This window comes from Alternaria infectoria (genome assembly GCF_024043175.1).
Source record: "Alternaria infectoria strain BMP 0036 chromosome Unknown scaffold_1, whole genome shotgun sequence".
Classification (NCBI taxonomy): domain Eukaryota; kingdom Fungi; phylum Ascomycota; class Dothideomycetes; order Pleosporales; family Pleosporaceae; genus Alternaria; species Alternaria infectoria.
The window spans coordinates 1949984-1974430 of record NW_026250690.1 but is presented as its reverse complement, the minus strand read 5'-3'; the positions used below and the strand labels follow the sequence as shown (position 1 = coordinate 1974430).

The window sequence follows — 24447 nt, the reverse complement described above, 5'->3', positions numbered from 1 at the left end:
ACAGCTCATCCTCAACCTCAACCAATGGCACAGCGCTATATGTTCAGGAAGCACCTCGGTATCACCATCAGGAGCACGCTCTAGGACCCATACGCGACAGGTTCTTCAGGCGCTCTCACTCTGAGCGGGTTATGACTAACCTTGTGCAGAGTTTGGGTGATCGCTCGTATTGAAGCGATGATAGAGTTGATTGTGGATGCTCAGCTAGAGGATCATGAAGCGCTAACTATCACGCTGAAGTCCCGTGCGGCTCTGTCTCGCAGACGATCTGCCACAGCCGACGGCCAAGAACAGACTCCCGAACCGAAGGAACGCGATATCAATTTTCCAGGAGCAAGTGCGCAAGAGGCATGGAACTTCAGTGTGTGAACCCGATCGTTTGTACATGTTGAGTACGTTAATGGTCGTGTAGCTGTACTAGTTCGTATACTCGAGCTTGTCCATGCCGGTCTCGTCGATGGTACCGTTATGACGAAGAGGTCAGCTTTGCCTTTGTATGATAACAACAAAAAGCTGACTTGAGGTAGGGACATGTATTATCGACATCCAGACTTGTTCATCAAGCAGTCGATAGTCGACCGATACGTGGATGACCTGGCTTGTACATTCGGCATCACTAGATCACAATTGAACGTGGTGCGCTTGTCTTGGTCGTCTCTCTGGAAGCACAGCTGATAGCCAATACCAGACTGCCGCCGCGAAAGGCCTGCTGGCGGGCGGCTTTAGGTTGACTCGAAACGATGGTCATCATATCAATGGCATGAGCGAGAAAGAGGTTTGACGAGCGTGCTGGCTCAGTGATACCTTCCTAACACATCAGCAGGGGATACTCGTTCCCAGTGTCAACGACAACGACAATCTCGACTTGACAGACGTGCAATGGGTTCTCATTGTCGAAAAGGAGGTATGGTCGATGCTTTGGGGTCACTTATGTTACCGCTAATGCATACCTAGGCGACCTTTAGGTCATTGATGAGTTCACCACGGTGGCACACGTTGGGCTCGAGCGGAACAATACTGACTGTAAGCCTGACCGTGTCTGTTGCCAATGTCACCTAATAGCCAAGACAGGCGAAAGGATATCCAGACCTCGCTTCACGGAAATTTCTGAGTCAATTAGCTGCTAAGGCTTCTCAGATCCCCATGTATGCTCTGATGGACCTTGATCCTGACGGTATCGCCATACTATCGACGTACAAATATGGGTCTTATCGTCTTGCGCACGAAGACGTTACATCCACGGATACAGCCACACCAGGCTTGCCTAACATCCGCTGGCTCGGTGTAAAGAGTCACCACATGAGCGGGACTTCGCTAGGCGAAGTGCACACAGAGACGAGCACAAAATCTCAACTTCAAGGCCTGATGAGACTGACGGCGCGCGACCGCAACAAAGCAGCGCGAATGTTGGAGTGGAACTTGTGCGCCGAGGAGGGTCCCGAGAAGGGCTGGAGGCAGGAGCTACAGACAATGCTGATGCTTAACGTCAAGGCTGAAATACAGATACTTGACGAAATGCCAGGTGGATTGGTGTCTTGGTTGAGCGACAGGCTCAGGCAGACAACGGAACTGGTGCGCGCGCAGCGGATAGAAGGCGAAAAGCCAGACGACGGGATGCTCTTTTGAGATCTGGAGTACCGCTGCGAGGCAGATGCGCTTCCATGCGCAGGGTCCACATGTGTTACCACGTAGTCGTGCAAGACAGACAGATATCGAGCGGCAGGGATATCTAGATTGTCGTCGGAGAGATCTTGGGGTGTCAAGCCAGTGAGACGCCTCTTAGGCGCAACAAGAAAATCCCCAGTCTTGCACGTTTGCAATTGGGTGTCGGATCCCAAGTGGCATGCAACTCGTTCAATATGTCGGAATTTGCGTAGGGTGAAGCGGCAATGGCCCAATGATGGAAGGCGGGTGGGACAAAATAACCCGCCAAGCTTGGCGCCAGCGCATCTCCTCGATCACGGCAGCTCACCCAACAACTCAGACGGCGTCGCATAGCGGCAATGCATTGACCTGCAGCTACGGAACCAGAACCCACAACAATGGCCGGCATGTCTAATGATCCGCGCGTTCCCTTCCAGGCGCCACGGCTCCCGCACAGCGCTGCCCCTCCGACCGACTGTGAGCAACATGGCTCAGGTACCGCCGAGTCGAGTGCAATCCCACACCCACTGACGCCTGCAACGCCTGCAACGACCACCAGACAGTCGGTACCATTGGGCGTCTTCTCGACCCTCTTGGGGAACAACACCACGTCCACCCTTAGTGCCCAGCCTATACTGTCCGACGAGCCCGTCCTCGCCCACACGCAACCACTAGATGCTCCCGAGGGCCTGTCTGACTTGACGGCGAGCTCAGGCTCGGTGCCCAGTGCGACTACCACCTTGACCAACACACTGCCGCCGACCCAGTCTGCTGCACTGCGCGCCCTGAACGCCCCCGCCTTCCATTCCTCGCCCTCCAAGAGCAAGTCTGCAAAGTCTACATCCAGCCGGACCACCGTCACCAGCCAGCCCGTGGTGGTACGCACATACTCAGGCTCGCGGCACGCATCACGCTCTGGCTCCGGCTTCAACACGCCACGCTCCTTCGCCATGAATGGGCAGACACATGCGTCGGCCCTGTCAGCCGGTCTGGCAGGCAGGAGCGAGCAGCTACCCTCCGCTGACGACTTCTCTTTTTCGGCCATCCTTCGCGCGGTGGACCCTGAGATCAGAGACGCCATCGATGCCATTGCCGAGATCTGCGCCCGAAGCAGAATGAGTCTTGCCGACGAGTACGACTCTCACCTACCCCCACAAGGCGAAATAACAAGCGGGGGGTCGGGGTGGGCTGCAAGTACAGGAGCATTGGCCAGCCGAGGTCGTTTGAATAGGATCAGTCAAGGATGGACTGCCGCAGACAACACACTCATGGCAGTGCCTGAAGCGAGCAGCTCCAGCGAGCGCCTGGCGCAAGAGGGTAGGGCCGAGAGCAGTAAGAAGCGTAGTCAATCAGCATACGGAAGCTTGAAGAGCGTCATCAGTGGTGGGAGTGGTAAGAGGAAAGCCATAGATGGCGATACTTTCCGAGACCAAGAGGCTGGCAGCTCGAAACAGATCGAAGCCCAGAACTCAGGGCCCGCTTGGGCAGTCCATGCGTCCACCTCGTCTTCACATCCAGCAATCACCATTGCCGCGCCTACAGCTTCGAAACAGCTATCGCTCGATACATCGTCGGCAATGCAGGACGTTGGCAAGGACGCCAATGGATCATCCAACGGACGGCCTCAGACTGCAACACCACGCAGAACCCCTTCACACCAACGCGGAGCGTCTATGCGCAGTCTCCCGGCATCACGAGCACGTTCTGGTACCCTTGACTCTATAAAGGCGTGGCTACCATGGCCCCGGCCGTCAGATCTCGACCAGAACAGCCGGCAGGAGCTGACAAAAGCCGAAGACCGTCTCAGAAGCATGCTGATATCATCATCCCAAACCCTCGGGAAAGGTAAAGCAGCAGTGCGCGTCATTTGAGAATCGGATCGATTCGCATCTCCAAAGCGTTGAATACTTCCTTTGAAATTGTTTGTTACATATCGCAGATACCCAAGGAGGAGCTGAAAGTGTACGAAAAGTGGAGTGGCGGATGCTTGTGCTTTGAGTAGGACTCTTGCTCCGAAAGACGCAATGATGAATAACGTTTTATGATAATGACTAACGACAACAAGTAAATAGCTCGATGCAATAGTATAGAACAATTCAAGCCTTACTTACAGCCTTTGACGGCCTATAGTGGCTACCTCTTTTGGATTGGACAATCTAAGAGCTTCAACTCAACTAGCCTCTTCAAGTATCAAGTGTGCATTAAAACGTGGGGTAGCTGCTTAGCTCACTTCCATCTCCGCTCTCGTTGACGGTATCAAGCATCATGGAGTAGACATCAAAACCACGCCCTTCTTCAAACTTGAGACCAGAACAACAAGATGACACCCAAAACAAGAGAGACACGAGTCGACAGCTTCATTGACCCAACACTCCTCCCATCACTACACAAGCCACTCACTCTCCCCGACCTATGCGATGACGTCTTACTACTCATATGCGACTTCTTGGACCGCCATCACCAGCAACACGGCGCGACTCCATGGAAACAACTCTCTCTAGCAAATCGCCGTCTCCACGCCCTCCTCGTTCCACGACTATTCAAAACCCTACGCATTACCGCGCCGCTCAAAGCCCTAGACACGGACGTCTTGATACCACATTTTCACCAAGCTCGCGCGCTCAAAATCGACATGTTTGGCAGTCTATGGTGGTGGTGCTCCGGCGCCTACGTATCCAGTAGCGACGCTCTTGATCTATTCACCTTTATGCATTCGTTACCGCGGCTAACGCGATTGGAAGTGAGGATGATGAGCCGAAGTCTGGATGTCTTCTCCGCTGCGTTCACCGACTCTTCACTTTCATCCCGGTTCCCTGGGTTTGAGTTGAGGGGAGTGGAGACTTTGGTTGTGAATAGCAGTGCTGCGTTCTTAGTGCAGCATTGTCTCAATCTGCAGACGTTGGTGGTGAAGGGGAAGGGCGATGGTGAGGATTGTGCAATGGAGAAGTATACCGAGCTGAAGGATTTATTCGAGATGATTCCGCGGTCTAGCCTGAGAAGGGAGGCCGACGATCCATGTTTCCAGTATGCAGTGGGACTACGGAGTTTCGATGGAAGTGCGGCATGGTCTCTGGCCGAAATTACCTTTCTCACGACAACGTTTCCGAATATTCGTCATCTTGTCTTGCGTAGCGAGTCGTACTGCTATCGATCCGATGTCGCGCTAATCATGCGTGCTCTGGGTCAGGGCTTGAAACAGCTCAAGACACTGCAAGTCAGCAAGATCGAATATCTTGATATGGGGTATCGAGCGGTGTGGAAACGAGCGGTTATGGAATGCAAGACGGAACAAGCAAGACAGGCGTTGTGGAAAGGGAACGAGAGGAGGAGAGTCGCAGCCGAAAATGATGTTGCGAGGTTAGCGTTCGGTGAGGTGGAAGCACTGGAGGAGTTATGGGTGGGTGAAAAGAGGGTTGCGAGAAGACATGGTGGGAACGGGGTGTCTTGGATATGGGAGCGTAAATCGGATGACACGGTGGATGCCGCGCAGATAGGGATGAAGTGGGCGGAATATCGTAAAGAAAGGGAGGCCGTAGTTGTGTCAAGGGAGATCGGGACGTAACGGAGGAGGTGAGAAGTTGGGTAACTGCAGGTACATTTGCATCTATAGCAATTCGTTCAGTCAAGAACAGATAATCAATCCCATAGAGATAGCGTCTAATGAATAACGTACATCATACCGAAGGGGGAGCACAGGTTGCCCGATGAATGCTAACTAGAGCCCACATACCCAAGAATAAGCCATGCTGTGAGTCCTCAGATGGGCCTCTGACGCCAAAGTTGATGCAACAGAACACAAAACAAGCCATCGTACAGGACATCACACGCAAACCACACGTGAACCCTTACATGCAAATTACACCAGGTGAGCGGCCCATTCTACCTTGCATAACCGTTACTGCTACTCGATGGCATTGGTGACGCGGAAGCTGGTTTCCAGATCCTGATTCGTTTGTCATCGCCAGCAGAAGCGAATGTAGTAGGATCCTTGGGGTGCCAGGCTACGCTATTGGCGCAGCCGTTGGAGTGTGCGTCGAGAGCTTCGATAAGGAGGCCATTGGAGCGCCATATGTATATTCGTGAATCTGAAAGCGTGTGTTAGCAAATGATCCTGCATGAAAAGACAAGACAAACATACCCTCGCTGCCGCTGACTACAAAGTTCTCATCGGCGCCGCCAAACGCTGATCGAATCATGAACTGCTTTTGAGCATGTGCCTCGAAGCGTTGTATTACATCCCCAGTGTCGATTTCCATGAGCTTGATCTGATCCGGGCTTATGCTAACGAGCATATGCCGTGAATCCTGGCTGATCGTAACACTCGTCAACTTTGTACCATCAAGCTGAAACTCGGCAATCCTCTCATAAGTGGCATAATCGAACACGACAATCGCGCTCTCTGTAATGACAACTAATCGCTGGCCATCGGATGACAATGCGAGGCCGTTTACACGGAGTTTCCCATCATCGGCGAAGTTGTGCTTGAGGTTCCCGTCGAGGTCCCAAACACTACAGCCCATGTTGTCGTCCTGTGATCCAAGAATAATCCGTGTACCGGACGGATCCCAAGCCGCCGTGGTACATGGGTAGGTGAAGTCGTTGATACATTGTATGCATACCCCAGTCTGCTAGTTTTAGTCGGAGCTATCAGAGCAATCTTGCTGCCTTACCTTGACATCCCATATCCGTGCCGAGTTTTCTGGTTGCGAGCAACATGTTATTATCTTTGTGTCATCAGGGCTCCAAGCAAGATGGGCGACGCCAGATTTCCTGTGTTCTGCGAGTCGATGTAACACCTTGTATGTGTGGGTTTCGTAGATAATGATTGTCTGGTCCTCGCCTGCAGATGCAAGTTTTGTGCCGTCGTTTGAGTACTGCAAGTACCAAACCTCACCCGTGTGGTGTTTCAAATCAAGAACAGCCTTTGTTGGGAAGTCATCCCTTTCGCAGTTGTGGTCGAGATAGAGAGACGGTGACGCGGCGGTGTTGTGGTATAGGCAATTTGCGATCCAGCTATCTTTTACTTCATCTAGCAGTACTGCTAACCTGTGTTCCGGGATCATAATGCTCGGCGAAATTGATTCTACAGGATGTCAGTATGAATCGCCATAGTCTGGGACTTGGTGCTTACTGGAAAGATCAGAAAGCAGATGCATCCGTGAGTCACCGCGAGCGCCGTCCCATTGAGCTTGATTTCTGAGGTCTTCGGCAGATTGGCACATCATAAGCCTGCGAAGCGTTAGCTGGATAACGTCTGATGGCAGGATGATACTTACGCCGAAAGCGCGTGTAACCTTCCCACATCGCGATGAAGCGGCGTCAACTCTTGCCGAAGTACCGCAAGTGCCTTGCTCAGATCTCTCCGTTCAAGCAACTCGAGGTACTTTTGCTGCTTCAGACAGAATAGCATCACCTCGCGGTTTGCGCCCTCGGCTAGAGTCAAGCCTGTAGAACGCTGCGAGCTGGGCTGAGATGTCGACTTTCCCCAGGGCCTTCCGTAGGGAGCGTCTAGACCAACACCACCACCGGTGTGGTGTGTATTTGACCCAAACAGCAGCTCTTCGGCTTCCTCCCAATCACCGTTCAGTACCGAAGTTCGGAATGCCGCAACTGTGGGCCCTTCGAGCTGGAAGCCGCTCTCCTTGCATAGTGCGCCCGCAGCACTGTGGTAGCCCAAGTCGGTCAGACTCTGTATCAGTATCCGCGTCACTTCTTCCCTGTCATGGCCAAAGAAAGTTGCAGGCACTGATCCCCCGTTCGCTACCGGACCTCCATTCGTATAGGAGCCATTGCTCTCGTTCCTCCCGTGTGTGCTTCCATTCGCGCCCTTGGCCAGGGGCGATCTGTGCCCCGACGACTGTGACGATCCGTTTGCGAAGTTGCGCGAGGGCGATTGTGAGGATTTGGAGGTGTCGTTATCAAGGCGCATCTTCCCTTCCTGTCTGCGCCTGCGCTTCGAGATGTGGCGGGATAAGCTGCCCCGGGTGCCGCTGGTGAGGGGCTCGTCTTCGGCGTCGTCGCTCGCAGAGAAGCTGTGCCTGCGCTTTCCGGCTGTAGTCTGTTCGGATGACAGGATAGCGGCAGCGGATGCGTGGTCGGAGGCTCGGGCGGCGGGTGCAGGCTGGTTGGAGGGGGCAGAGATGACTGGGGAAGAAGAAGCGGGGGACGTCGGGGTGGATGGGTGGTCGGAGGCGGCTGGGGAGGGAGGGTTTGGGGCGATTTCGTCTGCCAGGACGAACGCTGGGTCTGGTTACCCGCAGATGACGCGGGTATGGGTTGGTGGCAGCGCCGTGCCTGGAGGGGTGCTGGCTTGGGGATTAGGGAGAGAGCATAGGCAGCTTCGAGGCGAGGCGCTGTGCTGGAGTGCGCGTGGATTCGGCGTAATAGACGGTGGAGAGGTGGGCAAGCTTGCGGAGGTGAGCTCGGAGGTTTGGAGCAGCTGGCGATGTCACGAGCCGAGCAATGACGATGCCGTCGTTGGGGCCGGGCACCTTTAATGCTATCACAAACGCTCGAGCTGCGCCAAACAGGGGAAGTCCGATAGTCGTCGTGTGCACGCCGTGGGAGCTTCTAGTGGTCGTCTTGATGGATGTTGGCAGTTTGAGGTCCGTAGCTGGGGACCTAGGTGCAACCGGATGCGTTAAGCTCATGTGCCAAGTGGCAGCCACGATGTGCGAGTGATGGCCCAAAGCGGCGCAAGTATTACACCACAGGAAGCATTCAAAGTGGAAATGTCCACTCTCTGAGTCATTCAGTCAGTTCAAACGGCATCGTCACAACATGTTGCGTGGAATGGTCCCAGGCAGGCATGCGCACCAAGATGCTCGGGTGGATCCGCATTGTCACAAGGGACCTAATCGCGCGATAAGGAAGGGAGCTAACGCCCGCACCATGGCCGGCACGACTCACAAGGACGCCCAAGTGCTCGTCTTTGCTGCTTTCGCGTCTGTGTGGCCGTCGACGCGTCATGCCTCGCTCCAGGCTGCCTTCCGGCCATTACAGACAAGGGCAACACGTCATGTGGAACAGGGTACGCGCTGTCATGCGGATCCATCAACCAACATCACACGTTCTTCAAAAACCACAGATTGTTCAAATATGACATGATTTACATGATCATAATTCTGATTCCAACTTCACAGTAGCACTGTTGCTACCCTATACCTCTTCTACACCCTCATCGTCGCGTTCCCGCCCGCTTCATGCTCCTTGAACCAGTTGAGGAACTGGAACAAACTCGCCTTGGGTGTCCTCTCAAGACTCGTGTAGTTCACGTACTGCACTCCGAACCTGACCGACGTACCAAGCGCCCACTCGAAGTTGTCTAGAATGGACCACCCCCATGCTCCAGTCACGTTGACGCCGTCCACATGAATCGCTAGCAAAATGTTGTCTAGATATTGCTGGAAGTAGTCCGCTCTCTTCAAGTCCTAAAATGACGGTGTACGAAGTCAGTGTATGTCTCACACGCAGTTCGTACATGGGAGATCTTACCCAAAGCGCCGAATTAAGGGAAGACTAGAGAGGTAGAGGTACGAAGTCAGTATATGTCTCACATGCACTTCGTACAGTCAGAACTTACCCATTGCCCTTCGAAAGGCTCTGCAAACCCGAATTCGCTCACAACAATGTCCGGGATCGATGGGAAGAGGACTTGAGTAATGTGCTTGAGGTAGCGGCGCACGCCGGCAGGCGCAGAGTAGAACCACGACATGGCCGGGTCGGCGGCAGGACCAATGGGGAAGCCATTAGGGGCTACACTTGCTGAACCAGCACAGTCAGGGAAGGAGGGGTGTGACCGGTTGCTCGTGCACGACTCCAGCCCGCCATCGACCTCAAAAGCTAAGAAGCTGGAGTAGGGATCGATGGCGTAGAAGTCGCACGATCCTTTGATCATGTCCTTTTCCTCTTGTGTGAACTCGGGCAAGAGGTCGCCAAGTGTATCTTTGAGCGATTGCGGGTAGTCACCGTCAGTCCATGGTCCACCGAACCAGCCAATGCTAAAGTCAAAGTTCCGCTGGCGTGCAACTTCGTCTTCTGGCTTTGTGCTGTTGGCCTCGTAGTAGTTGCCGCTGTTCTTGAAGGTCATGCGGCCGCGTCCTTTGAATTCTTCATGGTACCATTTGGACACCTTTGCGTGCGCTAGCAGTGTATGGTGGCCACAAAGGAAGCGGGCTTCATTGCCGCCTGTAACGCCTGAGCCGTGGTATACGAAGTCAGTGTATGTCTCACATGCAGTTCGTATGAAGAGACTTACCATTTGGCGCTGGGTAGTATTCACCTGCCGGATACCCGGCGTATTGCCAATTGCAGTATTGGGGCTCATTGATCGTAAACCACTCGTCAACGTAGGCATCATACCGTGTAATGACGAACTTTGCGTAGTTGAAGAAGTCATCCACGACGCGGCGGTCAGTCCAGGCACCGTACTCATTGAATATGGCGAGAGGAGTGTCCCAGTGGAAGAGCGTTACCGCTGGATGAATGCCATTCTCGTGCATGGTTCTGATCACGTCGTCGTAGTGCGCAATGGCCTCTTCATTAACCGGACCATGTCCAAAGGGGAAAAAGCGCGGCCATGAAAAGCTAGGGCTGAAGGCTTTGACTCCTAGACTTGCTAGTCTGGCGAAATCCTGCTTATACAGATAGTAATGCTGATCCACGATATCGCCAGTCGTATTGTCGGCCACGTAATTAGGAACTGCAGAATACAGGTACGAAGTCAGCTTATCATGATGTCTCACATGCACATCGTGTAGACAGAACTTACCCCGGTGTGCCAACAAATCCCAAATACTGGGTCCTCTGCCTTCATCCTTAACCGCGCCTTCGATCTGATACGCGGAAGAACTAAAGCCCCATTGGAAGTTCTCGGGGAGCTTCAAGCCCTGTACTTCAGGATATCCGCTTCCTACAAGAGCGTGATAGTATTGAGGATCTGGCTGCGGATATGCGGTTGGCTCTGCTGTTGGTTCAACGGTAGTCGTGATGGGTCCTGTAGCGATAGGCCCCACCATGTCCCAGAGCGAGGCGAGTGCATTGGGTCCGAAATCAGTGCGGGTATAGGCTGTGGGCTGTGCGGAGGCGTTGAAGCTTGAGGTACTGTAGCCTGAAGGCAAGACATAAGAGATAGTAGCTGTCCCGTTGCTCTGGGCAGTGGCAGGAGCGGCGAAGACAAGAAGGCTCAAGACCGACAGTAATTGATCCATCTTGAAGAGTCAAGGTGGAATAGCACGAGATGTTGCACCACTATGAACGGATCCAGAGACCATTTAAATAAGTACCTATGTACCTCTACTAGATCTATCCGCATCATACCGGGTGGTTTCATTGTGCTCCCCGCTGACGGAAACCTTTGATCGATGGAGCCTACCCGGAAATTTTGAGCTCGGCGTGCATGGTACCCCTCAAGAAAGTGCTCAAAATCATCTTTGTGCACCCGATATAGTGGATTACAAAAGGCTACAAAGGCAATCGTTGGTCGATTCCAAGGAGCTAATGTAAGCTCCAAGCTTCGTTGCGGTACCGAATGCTCGAGCGTGAGGATTTGCACCAAGACCGCAAACGTCATCAACGGGCAGGCCAGCGGAACTGGCGGAGTGAATTTCCGTGCCGAAAGAGGAATAGATCGAGGCTGCTGCCGATTGATTGGTGGAGGCAAAGCTTCTCGAAGCCATGCACGGAGCTATTGCGGGGAATCAACAACCATCTTGACTGATTGTTGAGCTTCCAAGAGACGTCGTACGAAGCTGTGTACCCAGATAGTAAGGTGAGCGGCAGAACAGAAGGCATGAACGGTCCGCCGACCGGAGCTTGGTGAGATCGGTAGAAGGAAACACGGGACGAAAGGACGCAATTTGACAATGAAGCGGTGCTGCGGGTGGAGGACACAAAGATTCTGGATGCCACAGAAGGGGATTGTGTCGTTTTGCCCCGGCGCACCTTTACTATGCAATTGTCGGGCTTGACCGAGGAGGTTTATTCAGTTCATCGCTACGTAAAAGAGTCCTAGCAGAACGTCACTAGGTTCTCCGGGTATATGGTCTTCGCCGTATTATATGACGAAGGTGGGAAGAAGTCCACAAGGAGCTTATGGTGACTCGTTTCATTTAAGCCTTGCGCTGCTTCTTCGAGGGCGGCTCTTGCTCTGACTTGCGACCCTTGCCCACCAATGCGCGAATGTCGACTGGTTCTTGTTCGTCGTCGTCGTCATCATCGTCACTAGCATCCATGACATCCAAGTCGGATAGCTCCTCGTCGTCTTCGTCTTCGTCGAATGTGCTCTCTGTGATCCGTTAGCGACGGGATGAAGAGTAGTTGAGCGCATGCCACGTACTGTAGTACTTAATAGCGTTAGGCCACATGTCTTCGGCGAGGATGGTAGCAACCTCATCGCCGCCTGGGAAGACCTCGATCTCCTGGTAGTCTTGCGGGTCTTCTTCGTCCTCAGCCTCATCCTCGTCATCGACCTTCTCCCCTCGCCTGATCTTCTCGAACCTCTCCTTCTCCTCCTTGGCAGCCTGTGCTGACTCCTGTGCGCTGACCCAGCGATAGCCGGAGACGAAAGAGAAGAGACCGAAGAAGCTAACAGAGGCGTCTGTAGCTGTTTCGATCTTCTTGGCCAGGTTCTTATATTCCTTAGTCTTGGCCTCCTCTTTCCTCGCAACGCCGTTGGCAGTGTCGGTTGCCAACTTCTTCCTCATCTCGCCCAGCTTGTATGCCGCATCCGTGAGACCACCGGTAAGGTCCTTGTCCTTCTTCCAGTTGATTTTGACAGGCTCAGAAACTAGACCTTGCCAGTCCTTGGTCTTCCTGAACCAGAACTTCTTCTCGAGCACCTTGTCTTCGAAGTATTCGTTGTCGGTGAAGCCGAACTTGAGCGAGAAGCTGCGCGGGGAGCCATTGGGGTCATTGAGCTCGATCCGCGACACCTCAAAAGTATCGAGACACTCGGCGAAAACCTTGGAGTCGGTGGGCTGGATGAAGTTGTCGATCTCGGGCGGCGCCTGCTCGAAGACGAGCGACCAGAAGTGCGGGATCTTTGTTACGAAGTCGGCGCGCTTCTTGTAGAGAGGGCCCTGCAGAGCTTCGGCTTGGCGGACTGCGATGGGGTTAGCAATGCGACTTCCTTTCTCGAGACGCGACGTGATAGAAATGGAATCGCAACTTACTGATTTCCTCTTCCACGTCTTCGAATTCGTGCTCAAGAGCCGCAAGCTCCTCGAAGCGAGCGACGTCTACTTCATTCATTTGGTGATCCATGGGTTTCGAGCAGCTGCCGCCGGGTGAGCAACAATCAGACACTTCAGACATTAAATCTTGGTGGAATGACGAAAGACTTCAGCCGTGTGAGCATTGTTTATAAAATTTCCGAACTGCTGCAGGGATGTTTGCGCGACGGGGCCCACTTAAAAAGGCGGAGGTGCTCGGCCCCACGCACCCGTGCACACGCTCATCCCGGCTTCTGCACCCTTTTGGCAGCAGAACGCATCTATATGTCCTGCTTCGTCGACACGATAGACCGACGCGAAGTTCTATGGCGCGGAAAATCAATCTACATCGTGATTATTTCAACGCGGCAGGCACGTCAGCAGAAGGCCCTTAGGGGGGCTGGGAGTCACAGAGATGACTTGCTTTCATTCACTCCGCCACAGCTTCGCTCGTGGCAGTGCGCTCTGGTACATTCACGATAGGCAACACCCGACACCCCACAGTGCCATATAAGCTCGCTACTGCCTCTGTTCGACGATTGTAGTCATAGCAATCAGGGTCCAACGAGAACAACACGCAATCCGCTTCTACCAGGCCCGACAACGATCTGCGCAATACTCGCTACTTAGGTACCTAGGTAGCCATGGGAGGTCTCGCGTTCGCGAATGTTCCAACAGACTCCGGCAGACCCATCAAGGTCCCTCGCCTGCGACCAGCACTGTACAAGACGCTCTCCGCGCAGTATCAAGGCCTTCTGGAAACACTATTCGTACGCGTTGTCGTCCCGCGTGACGCTCCAGCCAAGACAGACCATGGGGACATCGACTTCTTGGTAGAAGGCATTCGGCCACCCAACACCAAAGAGGGGATATGGGCAGCAATACAGAAGACTCTCGACGCCGATATCCATCTCCCACGCGGCGGGTCCTCTTCCTACGCGGTGCGACATCCCGAAATACCAGATGCACACGTGCAAGTCGACGTCGAACTTTCAGTTGGAGATGAAACCCCGGAAAGCGCTGAGCTCTTCGAATGGACGCGCTTCATGAAAGGCGACGCTGACCTCGTGCAAATCATTGGCGTCTCTCATCGTCCGCTGGGTCTCACCTGCAATGACCAGGGCCTGCATGTACGAGTCGAAGAGATTGAGCCATACAACAAGAAGAAAGCACTGCTATTTCTCACAAGAGATCCAAATCTCGCGATCGCTTTCTACGGCATGGATGTCGCAAAATACTGGTCAGGGTTCAAGGATGAAGACGATCTCTTTGACTGGGCTTCCAGCGGGAGGTTCTTTTCGCACAAAATCTTCCAAGGGCGTGTCGAGAAGCACAACGATCGAGCCCGGCAAGCAAAGCGGCCCATGTACCAGCGTTTTGTAGAGGACTACATGCCAGCGCATCCCGACAGAGGTGATGCAAACACGTGGACTAAGCAGCAAGTACTGGAAGAGGCTCTTGCAGTTTTCAAGAAGCAGGATGAGTACGACACTATGATGAGGGATCATCACCTCAAGACGGCGGAAGAAGAGCTCTGGAAGGAGATCAAAGTCACAGTCCCAATACAGAGCAACTCTCTCGCTCTCGTTCTGAAGGGCTTGAGGCGTTGGGTCGTGTTCCGGGATAACGAGCCGCGCATTTCGTCTGAGCCCAACCTTGGTGAGCCTACAATCTGGTCCAAATTTGTATCGGCGGATAACAAAGACGCTGTGCTCAAGTGGGTGAAAAACAACTGGGAACAAGTCAAGGCTTTAGAGAAGGCGCGTGCGAATGCTGCCAAGGAAGCCGCGAAGGGCGCATCGTGAGGTCTGGGCCAGGCTGATGAAAGTCAAAGTAGTGCAAGGCGCAGACATGACAGAGACTTATGCGGTAGTGGTACTGTAGATACTGTTTCCAATCGCGTTCACACGTGGTACTGTACGCATCTAAATTTTGCGGTTTTCGTGACGTAACGCGTGGATCTCTTAAGCCGATGGTTCCCATGCAGCTGCGGGCCTTCTTAACGCGAGCATGATCAGACCTGGCTTTGCGATGCAAATTTTCAGTTTCGTAGGGGTAATAGAATCGAGTTTCGAAGGGGTAATACGGACGGTTTTGTAGGGGTAATCAGAATACCTAAAGGTGGGTCGCATGGTCGAACCTGCTACTTCGGCCCGATGGGAAAGGGCAACTTGATCACGACGATTTGCAACATTTCTCCGATGGTCAGTAGGTATCGCTGCGAGTGAATTGCGCTACGCTACTCGCTATCTTGCCAAGATTGTGTCCCAAGGTGGCTCTTATCTTTTTTGCTTTGTGCGGTACCGGATCGTGACGAACCTTCAAAGGCACTACCTTGTCAGACGGATCTCGATCGACAGAACCCAGCTACCACTCACAGCATTGCTTGTTTCGCACCGAATAGCTTGCTCGCATCCACAAGTCTCCGCCTGACAAAGATAAGCCCTACGACAACTTCGATCCTCTAGCGCGTGGACGAGATGGACGACCAGTATCCCGAGCTGCAACTGCCAGAGTCACGGGTCTTGATCGTCATAACGGGTATATATTCATGGAGTGGACATTATGTGTTCGTCTGTACTAACCTCACTAGGCGGCACGATATGCATGCGCAAATCTCCAGACGGACTGGTACCTGCGCGGGGTTTCCTCAAAGCTGGACTTGCACCCAGACCAGTCTTCAATGATGGATCGTACCCCGAGCCTTTGGAGATTGTTACCGACGATAAGGGCACACGCAAAGCCGTTCAAAGTCTTAGAACTCCAGTCAGCACCTATGATCGCCGCGTGCGATACTGCGTGCTCGAATTTGAAAAGTTGCTCGATAGTAGCTCTATTGACTCCACTGGTTGGGATCAAATTGCCCGGACGGTGCAGCGAAACTACCAACTCTTCGATGGTTTCGTTATCTTGCATGGCACAGACTCTCTGGCGTACACGTCGTCGGCGTTGAGTTTCATGTTCCATAATCTGGGGAAGCCGGTGATATTGACGGGATCTCAAGCGCCAATGATGAACTTGCAAACCGATGCACAGGACAACCTCCTGAACTCTCTGATCATTGCTGGACATTTTATGATACCGGAAGTGTGTCTATTTTTCAACTTCAAGTTGTTCCGAGGAAATCGCGCGACCAAAGTATCTGCAGAAGACTTTGACGCATTTGGTAGCCCCAATCTACCACCGTTGGCTACTGTCTCATCTACCAAGACGAATGTCCTGTGGCATCGCGTTCATAGGTCTGTCGATATAAGACCTTTTACTATACAAACCAGTCTGGATACAGCACACGTAGCTTGCCTGCGTGTGTTCCCAGGTATTACACCTGCAATGGTAGATGCAGTCCTACGCTTGGAAGGCCTCAAAGGACTGGTACTGGAAACTTTTGGAGCCGGAAATACCCCCGGAGGACCAGACAGCGCAATGACGCGATGTTTAGCGGATGCGGTAAAGAGAGGGATCGTGATTGTGAATGTAACACAATGTCTGAGCGGCAGTGTCAGCGCTCTATACGCCCCAGGAGCGTACCTCGGTCGTGCAGGCGTCGTTTTCGGCCAGGATCTAACCTCAGAGGCAGCGCTCACTAAGCTGGCATACCTCCTTGCGCTACCGGATGCTACCCCCGAAGAGGTTGCGAAGCGCATGTCCGTTTCCTTACGTGGCGAGCTCACTGAGACTACAAGGACACATTTCGAACACCCGTCAAGAAGTGGTGTCCTTACCCCTGAGCTTTCAAGTCTCACAGCGCTCGGCTATGCTGTCCAAAAGGGCGACCTGCAAGCGACAAAAGACATAATTCGAGGAGAGCCTCGCTGGTTGTTGAACGATGCAGATTATCAAATGAACAGCCCTGTAGTAAGTGCCATTCCATCCACTCAGCATCCTTATGACTATCTCTGCCCTCCGAGTCACCTTCCAACAACAGCACGCAATTTGAGACCTTCACTGTTCCTGTATCATGCGAGAGCCGGTATCGGAAGGGTTGCACCATATTTGCTGCACGGCTCGTAACGCATACACCATTATCAAGATAAAGGAACGAGACGCCGCCGGCTCAGAGGGACAGAGCCAAACAGCTCACAGTTGTGCCCCAGTAGTGCGGTGAGACGCAGTCGCTTATCTTCCAGCCCATCACCGCATTGCATTCGCTTCTGGAGCGACTTAATCCGTCTGAGCGAGATTGCGTTCCTTGCTGACGTGCCGGTGTAGCATCTTGCGGCAACAAGCCCCAACGTTGAGATTCTGCGCGACTTTCTGGCCCAAGGCGCCTCTGTGCATCTTCGAAACCGATCAGGAAATACCCCGCTCTTCTTGGCCGCAGCGGCTGGCTTACCAGATCACGTACAGACATTAATCGACGCAGGAGCCCATCTTCACAGCGATGAAGTCAGTGCCGCAAAGCTGCATGCGTCAGAGGGCGACGGCAACGCTGAAGTTTGGAGCCGTGTGATTGGCTGAAATGTGCAGCACGTTGAGCACTGCTGGGAGCACGGTTGATTGTGGCTGCTTGTTGGCTGCAGCCTAGCGAGCAAATTGTCTATATGATGGATGCATGGCGCCTCGAAATGTCGCCATATATGGCACGTTGGTCCCCAGAGTCTGGTGACGCACCGGAATCAGCCCGACGAATGCTGCGGCGTTGACAGAGGTGAATCATTGGAGTTACGCGACAATATCCCGGCTGCTATCATGGAGCGCAACCCACTCGGAATCTTGCCGCTGATAGGAGCACTCGTGGTCGACCGCAGTTGTGCAGTAACGCTGGTATGGCCGGGGTCGACGTGGACATGAAGGTATACACCAAACGATGGTGCTGGATAGACCCGCCATGCGTGTGGGGAAGTTATTCAAGTGCGTGTCCGCATATAGATTGAAGATGTACATCGACCAGGGCGTCCCGCTAAAGGCATGGAGACCTCGGGAGCTTGTTTCAGTTAGTAAAAGAAATCTCTGTGCCAAGAACCGACACCGTGATGTCCCTTACACTCGGGGTAACCCGTTGATAGCACGTTTCCTACAGGTGACGGTAGATGGCTCCGAGTTCAGCAACGTGTACAGCGCAGCGGTTTCTGACGGCTCCATATATCCGTCATTCGCGGTCCCTGAACTTAGTGTATCCCCGCATTGACTCGCAGACACTGCCCCTCATCGATTTCTCTGCGTTACGAGCAGATTCGAATGTGGAGCGCTCGTCTATGAATTAGCCTACCAAGCTCGTTGCAGTCGGATGATAGTGCACGCTGCTCGCTTGTGTATGCATAGTATGGCGTGTCGAAAAACGAAAGGCGATTCTGCGAGATTGTTCCGCCATGGCCCAGTAGAGCAACTCGAACAGTCTCGAGTGATAGAGTGGACCACTACGGGCATATTGCGCTGGCCAACTGTGGTAAGTAGTGGCCGCGGTCAGGTGTTCGCGATGTCAAGCGGAGCCTATTCGCCCTTGCGGGTGGACTATTAGGTAAGGCTTTTCCCAGCAATGCAAATGACGAGCCCAAACTTGGCTGTAATGTCATACAAAAAAACAGCTCGTTTCGAGCTTCTCCTGTTTCTCCGGTCGGCGTCTTTGACCGTAGCTCTGCTCTTTAAACATTGCGTGTGTCTACGTCAAAGGTAAAGGAATCGGACCGCAACCTCAACCTCAGAACACGACGACTAGCTTCGCGCAACCCTGCATAAAGCGACTCACGTGCCTGCCATCGATCGCACTATCAGAGGCTTGACCACCTTTGTGCGTCGCAAGCACGTTATTATCTGCCCGCCGAACCGGCATCGCTGACGCCGCCGAACCGAATCCCTCCCAAGGTTACCACTACCCTTACACCAAGTCCTTATCTCACCCTCACCCGCCATTGAGCTACTGCCTACTTCCCGGAGCCCCAGGTGACGACTGCCCGGTATCCTCGCGCCTTGGCCCTGTTTGTGTTTTATATACCCACAACCACCCTTCCGAAAGTCGCAACTTCCACAGGACCGCGAAAAAATTTCTCTAAAGCACTTCTTTTCGCCCAAGATTCTCGCTCAAGGATACACGAATGCAAAGGACCGTCGTTACCATCAACAGCAATGGCCGCCAATCGGCGAGCTTCATTCGCGTGGCCGCCGCACTAGGATGGCAAGTACGAGCGCAGATGCGAGACTTGAACGGAATAGTTGCGCGGGAGCTGTCGGAATTGGACAATGTCACTGTCTATATTGGCGCGCTGGAAGACAAGAAATTTCTCGACGATCTGTTCAAGAGCGCGCAATGCGCATTCATAAATACCACGCACTGGGGAGACGAGGTTTCGATTGGTCGATCGCTTGCCGATGCCGCAAAGAAGGCCGGAATCCAACACTACATCTACTCTAGCATGCCCGACCACTCAGTCTTTGGCAACAACTGGAGATCACTACCACTATGGGCACCCAAGTTCACCGTCGAACAGTACATCCGCCAAATCGGCCTGCCAGCAACCTTTGTTTACTGCGGCATCTACCACAACAACTTTACCGGTCTCGACTTCCCGCTATTCCGCATGGAGCACCAGTACGATGGAAGTTTTGTCTGGCAAGCACCATTCCACCCAGATCAGCCTCTGCCCTGGTTGGACTCGGAACATGATATAGGACCAGCTATTTACCAACTATTTAAGGAAGGTCCACGAAAGTGGAATGGCAAGCGGTAAGCGTGTTCTGCATCTGCATATCCCGGTCCACATCATGCGGACAGTCTCCACAGTGGTTCGATCTGGTGGCTTAGCATCACTGGTGGTCGACTGTAAAATTTTCCGCTATTTTCTCGCATGCTGCCATGACGTGGCTGCATCACAAGATACCTGTAGGGCACGTGTAATTTTGGACTATGTACTGACTGACTCAGGATTCCGCTTGCATTTGCGTCAATGACCCCGAGAGAAGTCTGTAAAGCATTCAGTACGGGCCTCCGGAGACCAGTCCGCTACAAGCGGGGCCCCATAATGATCAACGTGCCCACACCCACAGGCTATCGGGAGCACCTTTCCGCGCTGGAGTACACACTGGGCGAGAAGGGCGCACCGTACTTTGGACCCGATCTTGAGCCAGACGTTCCCAAGGTATCCCTTGAACTGTGGGAGGGAAACCGATCCATGGAGGAGTATGCCCAGGAGGTGTTCCCTGTGGAAGAGGCTGCCAACGGTCTCACTTGGATGGAAGAGGTAGAGACGCCTAGGAGAGAGATCGAGATCGACTTTGAACAGATCAATTGCTGACGGCTGGCTTCATCTTCCAGGGCGAGATTTTTCAGCATTCCAACGTTGTCTTGGGTCTAAGCGAGCAGCTCAACCAGGCGCGACTCTAATTCCTTCGGTTCGACATGTCCACTTGGTTCCCTCGGCGTCGGACGGTAGCATCTCAACGGCGTCTGGCCTTACCTTTCCTTTGGAGTATCGGGGTAGAAAAGCGGTAAAATGCATGGTGATGGGATGCCTAGGGCGGCAATCCCGGGCTCTTTCTGCGGGTCCATGTCGTTATCTTGACCACACGTGGTTTCCTCGCTCGACATCGCGCAAGCATGGTGTTTGGGCTGCCTTTTTCAGCGTGTGCATACACTGCGGTATACCAGGGGCGGTGGTGATCTGCATTTTCAAAAGTTAGTCCTTTCTTAATCACTCCACTAGGGAGATGTCCACTTGACTGTTTCATGGAAGCGATGTGGGTGTACGGGCTAGGTTCACACCGATTACGATCGGTGCATTGCGACGGTGTTTGAACTGTAGCCAGGATGAAAATGATACACAAATACGAACAATTGCCAAGTTGAGTTGCACGAGGCCATTAGTGAAGCATGTGGTTGTGAAGGGGGGCCAGGCAATTGGGCTATGCGGGACGGACGATTGCTGACATAAGCGACGTCGAATTTCCTGAAGCTGGACTCTATGCGGCGACGACTGCAACTCCGCCCGCCAATGTCAGCCGTCATACCCTGCACGCGGGCTACAGCCCAGCGAGTCGCCTTCCGAGCCGTGCGATGTAGACGATTCGCAAGCACCGAGACTGTCGCCGCCGATGCAGCGCCTACGACGCCCATATTGCCCGCCAGGCGTGAGCAGCGGCTGTCAACACAGGAGCCGGATCTCAGCCAGCGGCTGCACAGAGCCTTGTATCCGCGTCTATACGGAGAGGATGGTCAGTTCACAGGCGGAGAACTCGTGAGAATGAAGCGCCGGAAACAGAAGAAGCCCATCGACTCCAAGTGGCAGCCGGTGATGAAGCAGAAGAGCGTAGACCACCAATTGAGTACGGCCACCCCTCGATGCCTGGCCATATGGCTGCATGCTGGAAGATATTGCAATGGCACATGGCAGTCATCTCCCGACGAAGAAAGCGCTGACTCTATCCCACAGGCCACCAATTCGGCGTACCCGTCTTCAAGCCCACAACGCTCAACATCAAGAAAACCTGTCCCAACCCCATCTCAGCCGTAAACGCCTCGCAGATCAGCCTCCTCGACCCCACCGGAGCACGAACCCGCCTTTTCGCAAAGGACAACCCAGAATGCGCGCGAGTCGGCGATATCCTACTTGTGCGCCAACGCACCGGCGATCCCTTCGCTGGCGTATGCATCAACATCCGCCGTCGCGGTACCGACACTGCTATCCTCCTGCGCGGCCAGCTTACCCGTGTCGGTGTGGAGATGTGGTACAAGGTCTACAGCCCATTGGTAGAGGGCATAGAGGTTGTGCAGCGGGCGGCCAAGAGGGCAAGACGCGCCAGGTTGACGTACATGAGGACTGTCAAGCACGACAGGGGAAGCGTGGAGAACGTCGTCAGGATGTACCTCAGGCAGAAGGCTGCCCTGGGTACGTCCGAGGGACAGAAGAAGAAGGGTGCCGGGGCTGCAGCGGCCATGATGGGTGGCAAGAAGAAGGGCAGGGGCAAGAAGAGGTAGACCCACGAGAGCGTCTCACACTGTACATGTATGTACAATACTACGAGCAATGTCAAGGACATGATCACTTGCAGCCTGAGCGTGAAGCAAGATAAGTGAGTTAGTTGTGCTACAAACAACGCGAAAAGAATGGTGATCACAAAAGTCAAGCGTAAGCCCATTAGACACCCTCTCCCTCTGAATGCGACTAACACATCTTATCAGACTGACGACCTCTCTGTTCTATCGTGGGACCTGGTCCTCGACTGCTCTACTCACAACCTAATGCACCGTTCCATATCCCTGTGGCTGCTGCTGAACGTAACCCTGCTGTGCCGGCACAACCCCATGTCCTGCCTCTACGCCCGCAGGCGCAGGCGCGACAGGCACGCTCTTGTGTCCTCCATTCTGTACTTTCTGGCTATACACACCTGGTGCAGGACGCGCGTTGTAAATGCCCGCGCGTATCTCGTCGCGTCGCTTGATGTACACGTATTCGACGTAAAAGGCGTGGATGTGACCGGGGAAGTCTAATAGTAGGAGATGTCAGCGCATGTCTCATGAGCAGTTTGACAGAAGATACTTACAGCCCAGTATTGTGAGGAGTAGGTTGATGAAGAAGTCGGCGCCGCAGCCCGCTACGAGAAAGACACCGAGAGGTGGGACTGTGGATGGATTAGCTGGGATTTACTTGGAAGAAGGAAGGGGAAAGGCTTACTGAAGATCGTGATGAGGATCAAGAGTAGCGTTTTGATCATGTTTGTGACTGGCTTCTGTTTCGCGCTGTAGTGATGTACTTGGTTATGCGCTGCGATAGTTGATGTCTGCACAGGTGATGACTGTTTGTCTGCGTTTGATGTCGCACGCCGGACTGTGTGACTTCTCGAGCTGGTAAAGGTACGCGACTAGCTATTCGCGGGGACTCTCAGGTCTTATAAACAACCTAAAGGCCATCACGCCCATGCGTAAACCTTACTGAGCGCTCATGCTTCAACGTCATGATCGTGTGGCTGATTGGCTAGCCACAGTGTGGCGCGGATGTCTCCGGATGGCGCATGGCGACGCTGACGCGTAAGGTTGGCGGCTACCTGGTACGAACGCGCCGCAGGACTTGACTGTCTTTAGGAAGCTTGCACCCATAGCCTATCGCGTCTAGCAATGAGCGCCCTTCTGTGGCGTTGTATGCCGTTTTGTTCTATCTGCGATCGTTGTCGCCCTTTATGATGTACCCAGCCTTGCCGCGATGCGTTGAGCTTCGGCACGTCTTTCCTTTCCTCGGTCCATCTTGCAACGCTCAAGCATGGCCAAGTATACAATTTGGCCAGGGATAAGATATCTTACGCAGTCGACAGAAACGTATTTATGCGCCGCCGATGCCTGCTGCTTTCCTAGACTTCCGTACCTTTAGGCCACCTCTGAAACCAGGCTTCCAATCTCACCGACGAACGTCGACATTGCAAGTTGGTATACACATAGACGCGAGCGTCTGTCAGCGCTTCTTCTCTCTCTGGATTCACGTTCATTGGCACTGCTAGTAAACGAGAATATCTGAATATCTGAAGATCCCCGATCAAGCAAAGCCTCCGATACAAAACAAACATGCGACACCATCTTTGGCACAGGTCTTTCCGATGGCAGGTCCGCGATAAGATTCCACTTCAGATCTCCTCCGGCTTGGCATAATAATCGGTGGAAGCGCGACACCACGCATCCAAGTCAGCAAGCGGATATGCGGCCAAAATCAGCCTCACAGGGCTGACATCCGGGTGTTCGGGCAACGAGAGCCCAGCCTCAAGGTCACGCGGCTGATCAGAGTGCGCTTGCAGGTTCATGACATGATGTTCCCGCCAATCCTGCAACTGCACCAGCTCGGTTAGGAAGCACGAGATGGAAACCCCAAGCTTTGCATACGCTGTGGCGTTTTGATCGATAGGAATACGATGCTTGGTGTCCCTAACCAGTATAAGCTGCAAATATGCGACTCGATACCCTGAGGTATACATAACATGGCTTTCGTCCTGTTAGAATTACTGGATGTAATGGCGCCCATCTTCATTTTCGAGCCACCTTAGCAGCAATCATGACCGGCGTTTCGCCTTCCAAACCTACCGTCACTCCTGCCCCTACAACGACCCAAGACTGGTTGCATGCATCTTTCTCGGGCGCAGCCTACACACCTCACGCTCGACATCAAATTCGTGCTTGTATTCAATCCAAATTCAACCGCTGTCGAACGGACGGATGGTATGGGTGGCCGATTGGCAAACGTATTGGAATCATTATCGGCATAGTCATTGCAGTGATCGTCGTCCTATCAGTACTGAGATGCTGCTATAGTCCCCAATACTCTCAAGCCCGAGAAAGAAAGAGACCAATGCTCCTAAGCGAGTTGCGTAGCCAGCAGGCTGCGGAAGAAGGGGCCGCAACTGAACGGCGTTTTGCGGAAGCGCTGTACGGCGAAGCCAGAAGTGCCCAAGGGAGAGACAGCCACAACAGTAGAAGTGGAGATGGTGGAAACCTAGTTGGAGCAAGACAAGACCAGGGAGGGCGGAGCAGTGGAGGTCAGGACAATGAAGGAGCACCCTTGGAAGATGTACCTCCAGCATATCACGAAGCTGTGAGAGAGGATAGACGTGCGCATACAGAGATTGCACCCCACGCGAATAGCAGTTCGTTGTCAGGATGGCCACCAATGTACGCCGATGT

General features: G+C 53.4%; 8 protein-coding genes across 8 annotated transcripts; 5 read left to right on the top strand and 3 right to left on the bottom strand.

The window, feature by feature from the left end:
- Positions 1-2042: 2042 nt before the first annotated feature.
- J4E92_000680 (uncharacterized protein) lies at positions 2043-3515 on the top strand (the record flags this gene model as incomplete). The annotated part of the gene is made up of 1 exon (XM_051492095.1): positions 2043-3515. The coding sequence occupies one exon, from the start codon at positions 2043-2045 to the stop codon at positions 3513-3515; it is 1473 nt and encodes a 490-aa protein (XP_051357607.1).
- A 2008-nt stretch (positions 3516-5523) lies between these two features.
- J4E92_000679 (uncharacterized protein) lies at positions 5524-10853 on the bottom strand (the record flags this gene model as incomplete). The annotated part of the gene is made up of 11 exons (XM_051492094.1): positions 5524-5729; positions 5783-6173; positions 6264-6269; positions 6315-6727; positions 6776-6873; positions 6921-7890; positions 8948-9074; positions 9139-9162; positions 9227-9840; positions 9902-10345; positions 10415-10853. 11 exons carry the CDS (start codon positions 10851-10853, stop codon positions 5524-5526), a joined length of 3732 nt encoding a protein of 1243 aa, XP_051357606.1.
- A 900-nt stretch (positions 10854-11753) lies between these two features.
- J4E92_000678 (uncharacterized protein) lies at positions 11754-12894 on the bottom strand (the record flags this gene model as incomplete). The annotated part of the gene is made up of 3 exons (XM_051492093.1): positions 11754-11929; positions 11981-12745; positions 12816-12894. 3 exons carry the CDS (start codon positions 12892-12894, stop codon positions 11754-11756), a joined length of 1020 nt encoding a protein of 339 aa, XP_051357605.1.
- Positions 12895-13498: 604 nt separating this feature from the next.
- On the top strand, positions 13499-14659 carry J4E92_000677 (uncharacterized protein; the record flags this gene model as incomplete). Its single annotated transcript, XM_051492092.1, has 1 exon — positions 13499-14659. The coding sequence occupies one exon, from the start codon at positions 13499-13501 to the stop codon at positions 14657-14659; it is 1161 nt and encodes a 386-aa protein (XP_051357604.1).
- Positions 14660-15334: 675 nt separating this feature from the next.
- On the top strand, positions 15335-17312 carry J4E92_000676 (uncharacterized protein; the record flags this gene model as incomplete). The annotated part of the gene is made up of 3 exons (XM_051492091.1): positions 15335-15395; positions 15448-16709; positions 17064-17312. The coding sequence occupies 3 exons, from the start codon at positions 15335-15337 to the stop codon at positions 17310-17312; spliced, it is 1572 nt and encodes a 523-aa protein (XP_051357603.1).
- Positions 17313-18886: 1574 nt separating this feature from the next.
- Positions 18887-20083, top strand: J4E92_000675 (uncharacterized protein; the record flags this gene model as incomplete). The annotated part of the gene is made up of 2 exons (XM_051492090.1): positions 18887-19515; positions 19714-20083. The coding sequence occupies 2 exons, from the start codon at positions 18887-18889 to the stop codon at positions 20081-20083; spliced, it is 999 nt and encodes a 332-aa protein (XP_051357602.1).
- A 696-nt stretch (positions 20084-20779) lies between these two features.
- On the top strand, positions 20780-21762 carry J4E92_000674 (uncharacterized protein; the record flags this gene model as incomplete). Its single annotated transcript, XM_051492089.1, has 2 exons — positions 20780-21110; positions 21218-21762. 2 exons carry the CDS (start codon positions 20780-20782, stop codon positions 21760-21762), a joined length of 876 nt encoding a protein of 291 aa, XP_051357601.1.
- Positions 21763-22023: 261 nt separating this feature from the next.
- J4E92_000673 (uncharacterized protein) lies at positions 22024-22499 on the bottom strand (the record flags this gene model as incomplete). Its single annotated transcript, XM_051492088.1, has 3 exons — positions 22024-22271; positions 22329-22406; positions 22460-22499. 3 exons carry the CDS (start codon positions 22497-22499, stop codon positions 22024-22026), a joined length of 366 nt encoding a protein of 121 aa, XP_051357600.1.
- Positions 22500-24447: the final 1948 nt, after the last annotated feature.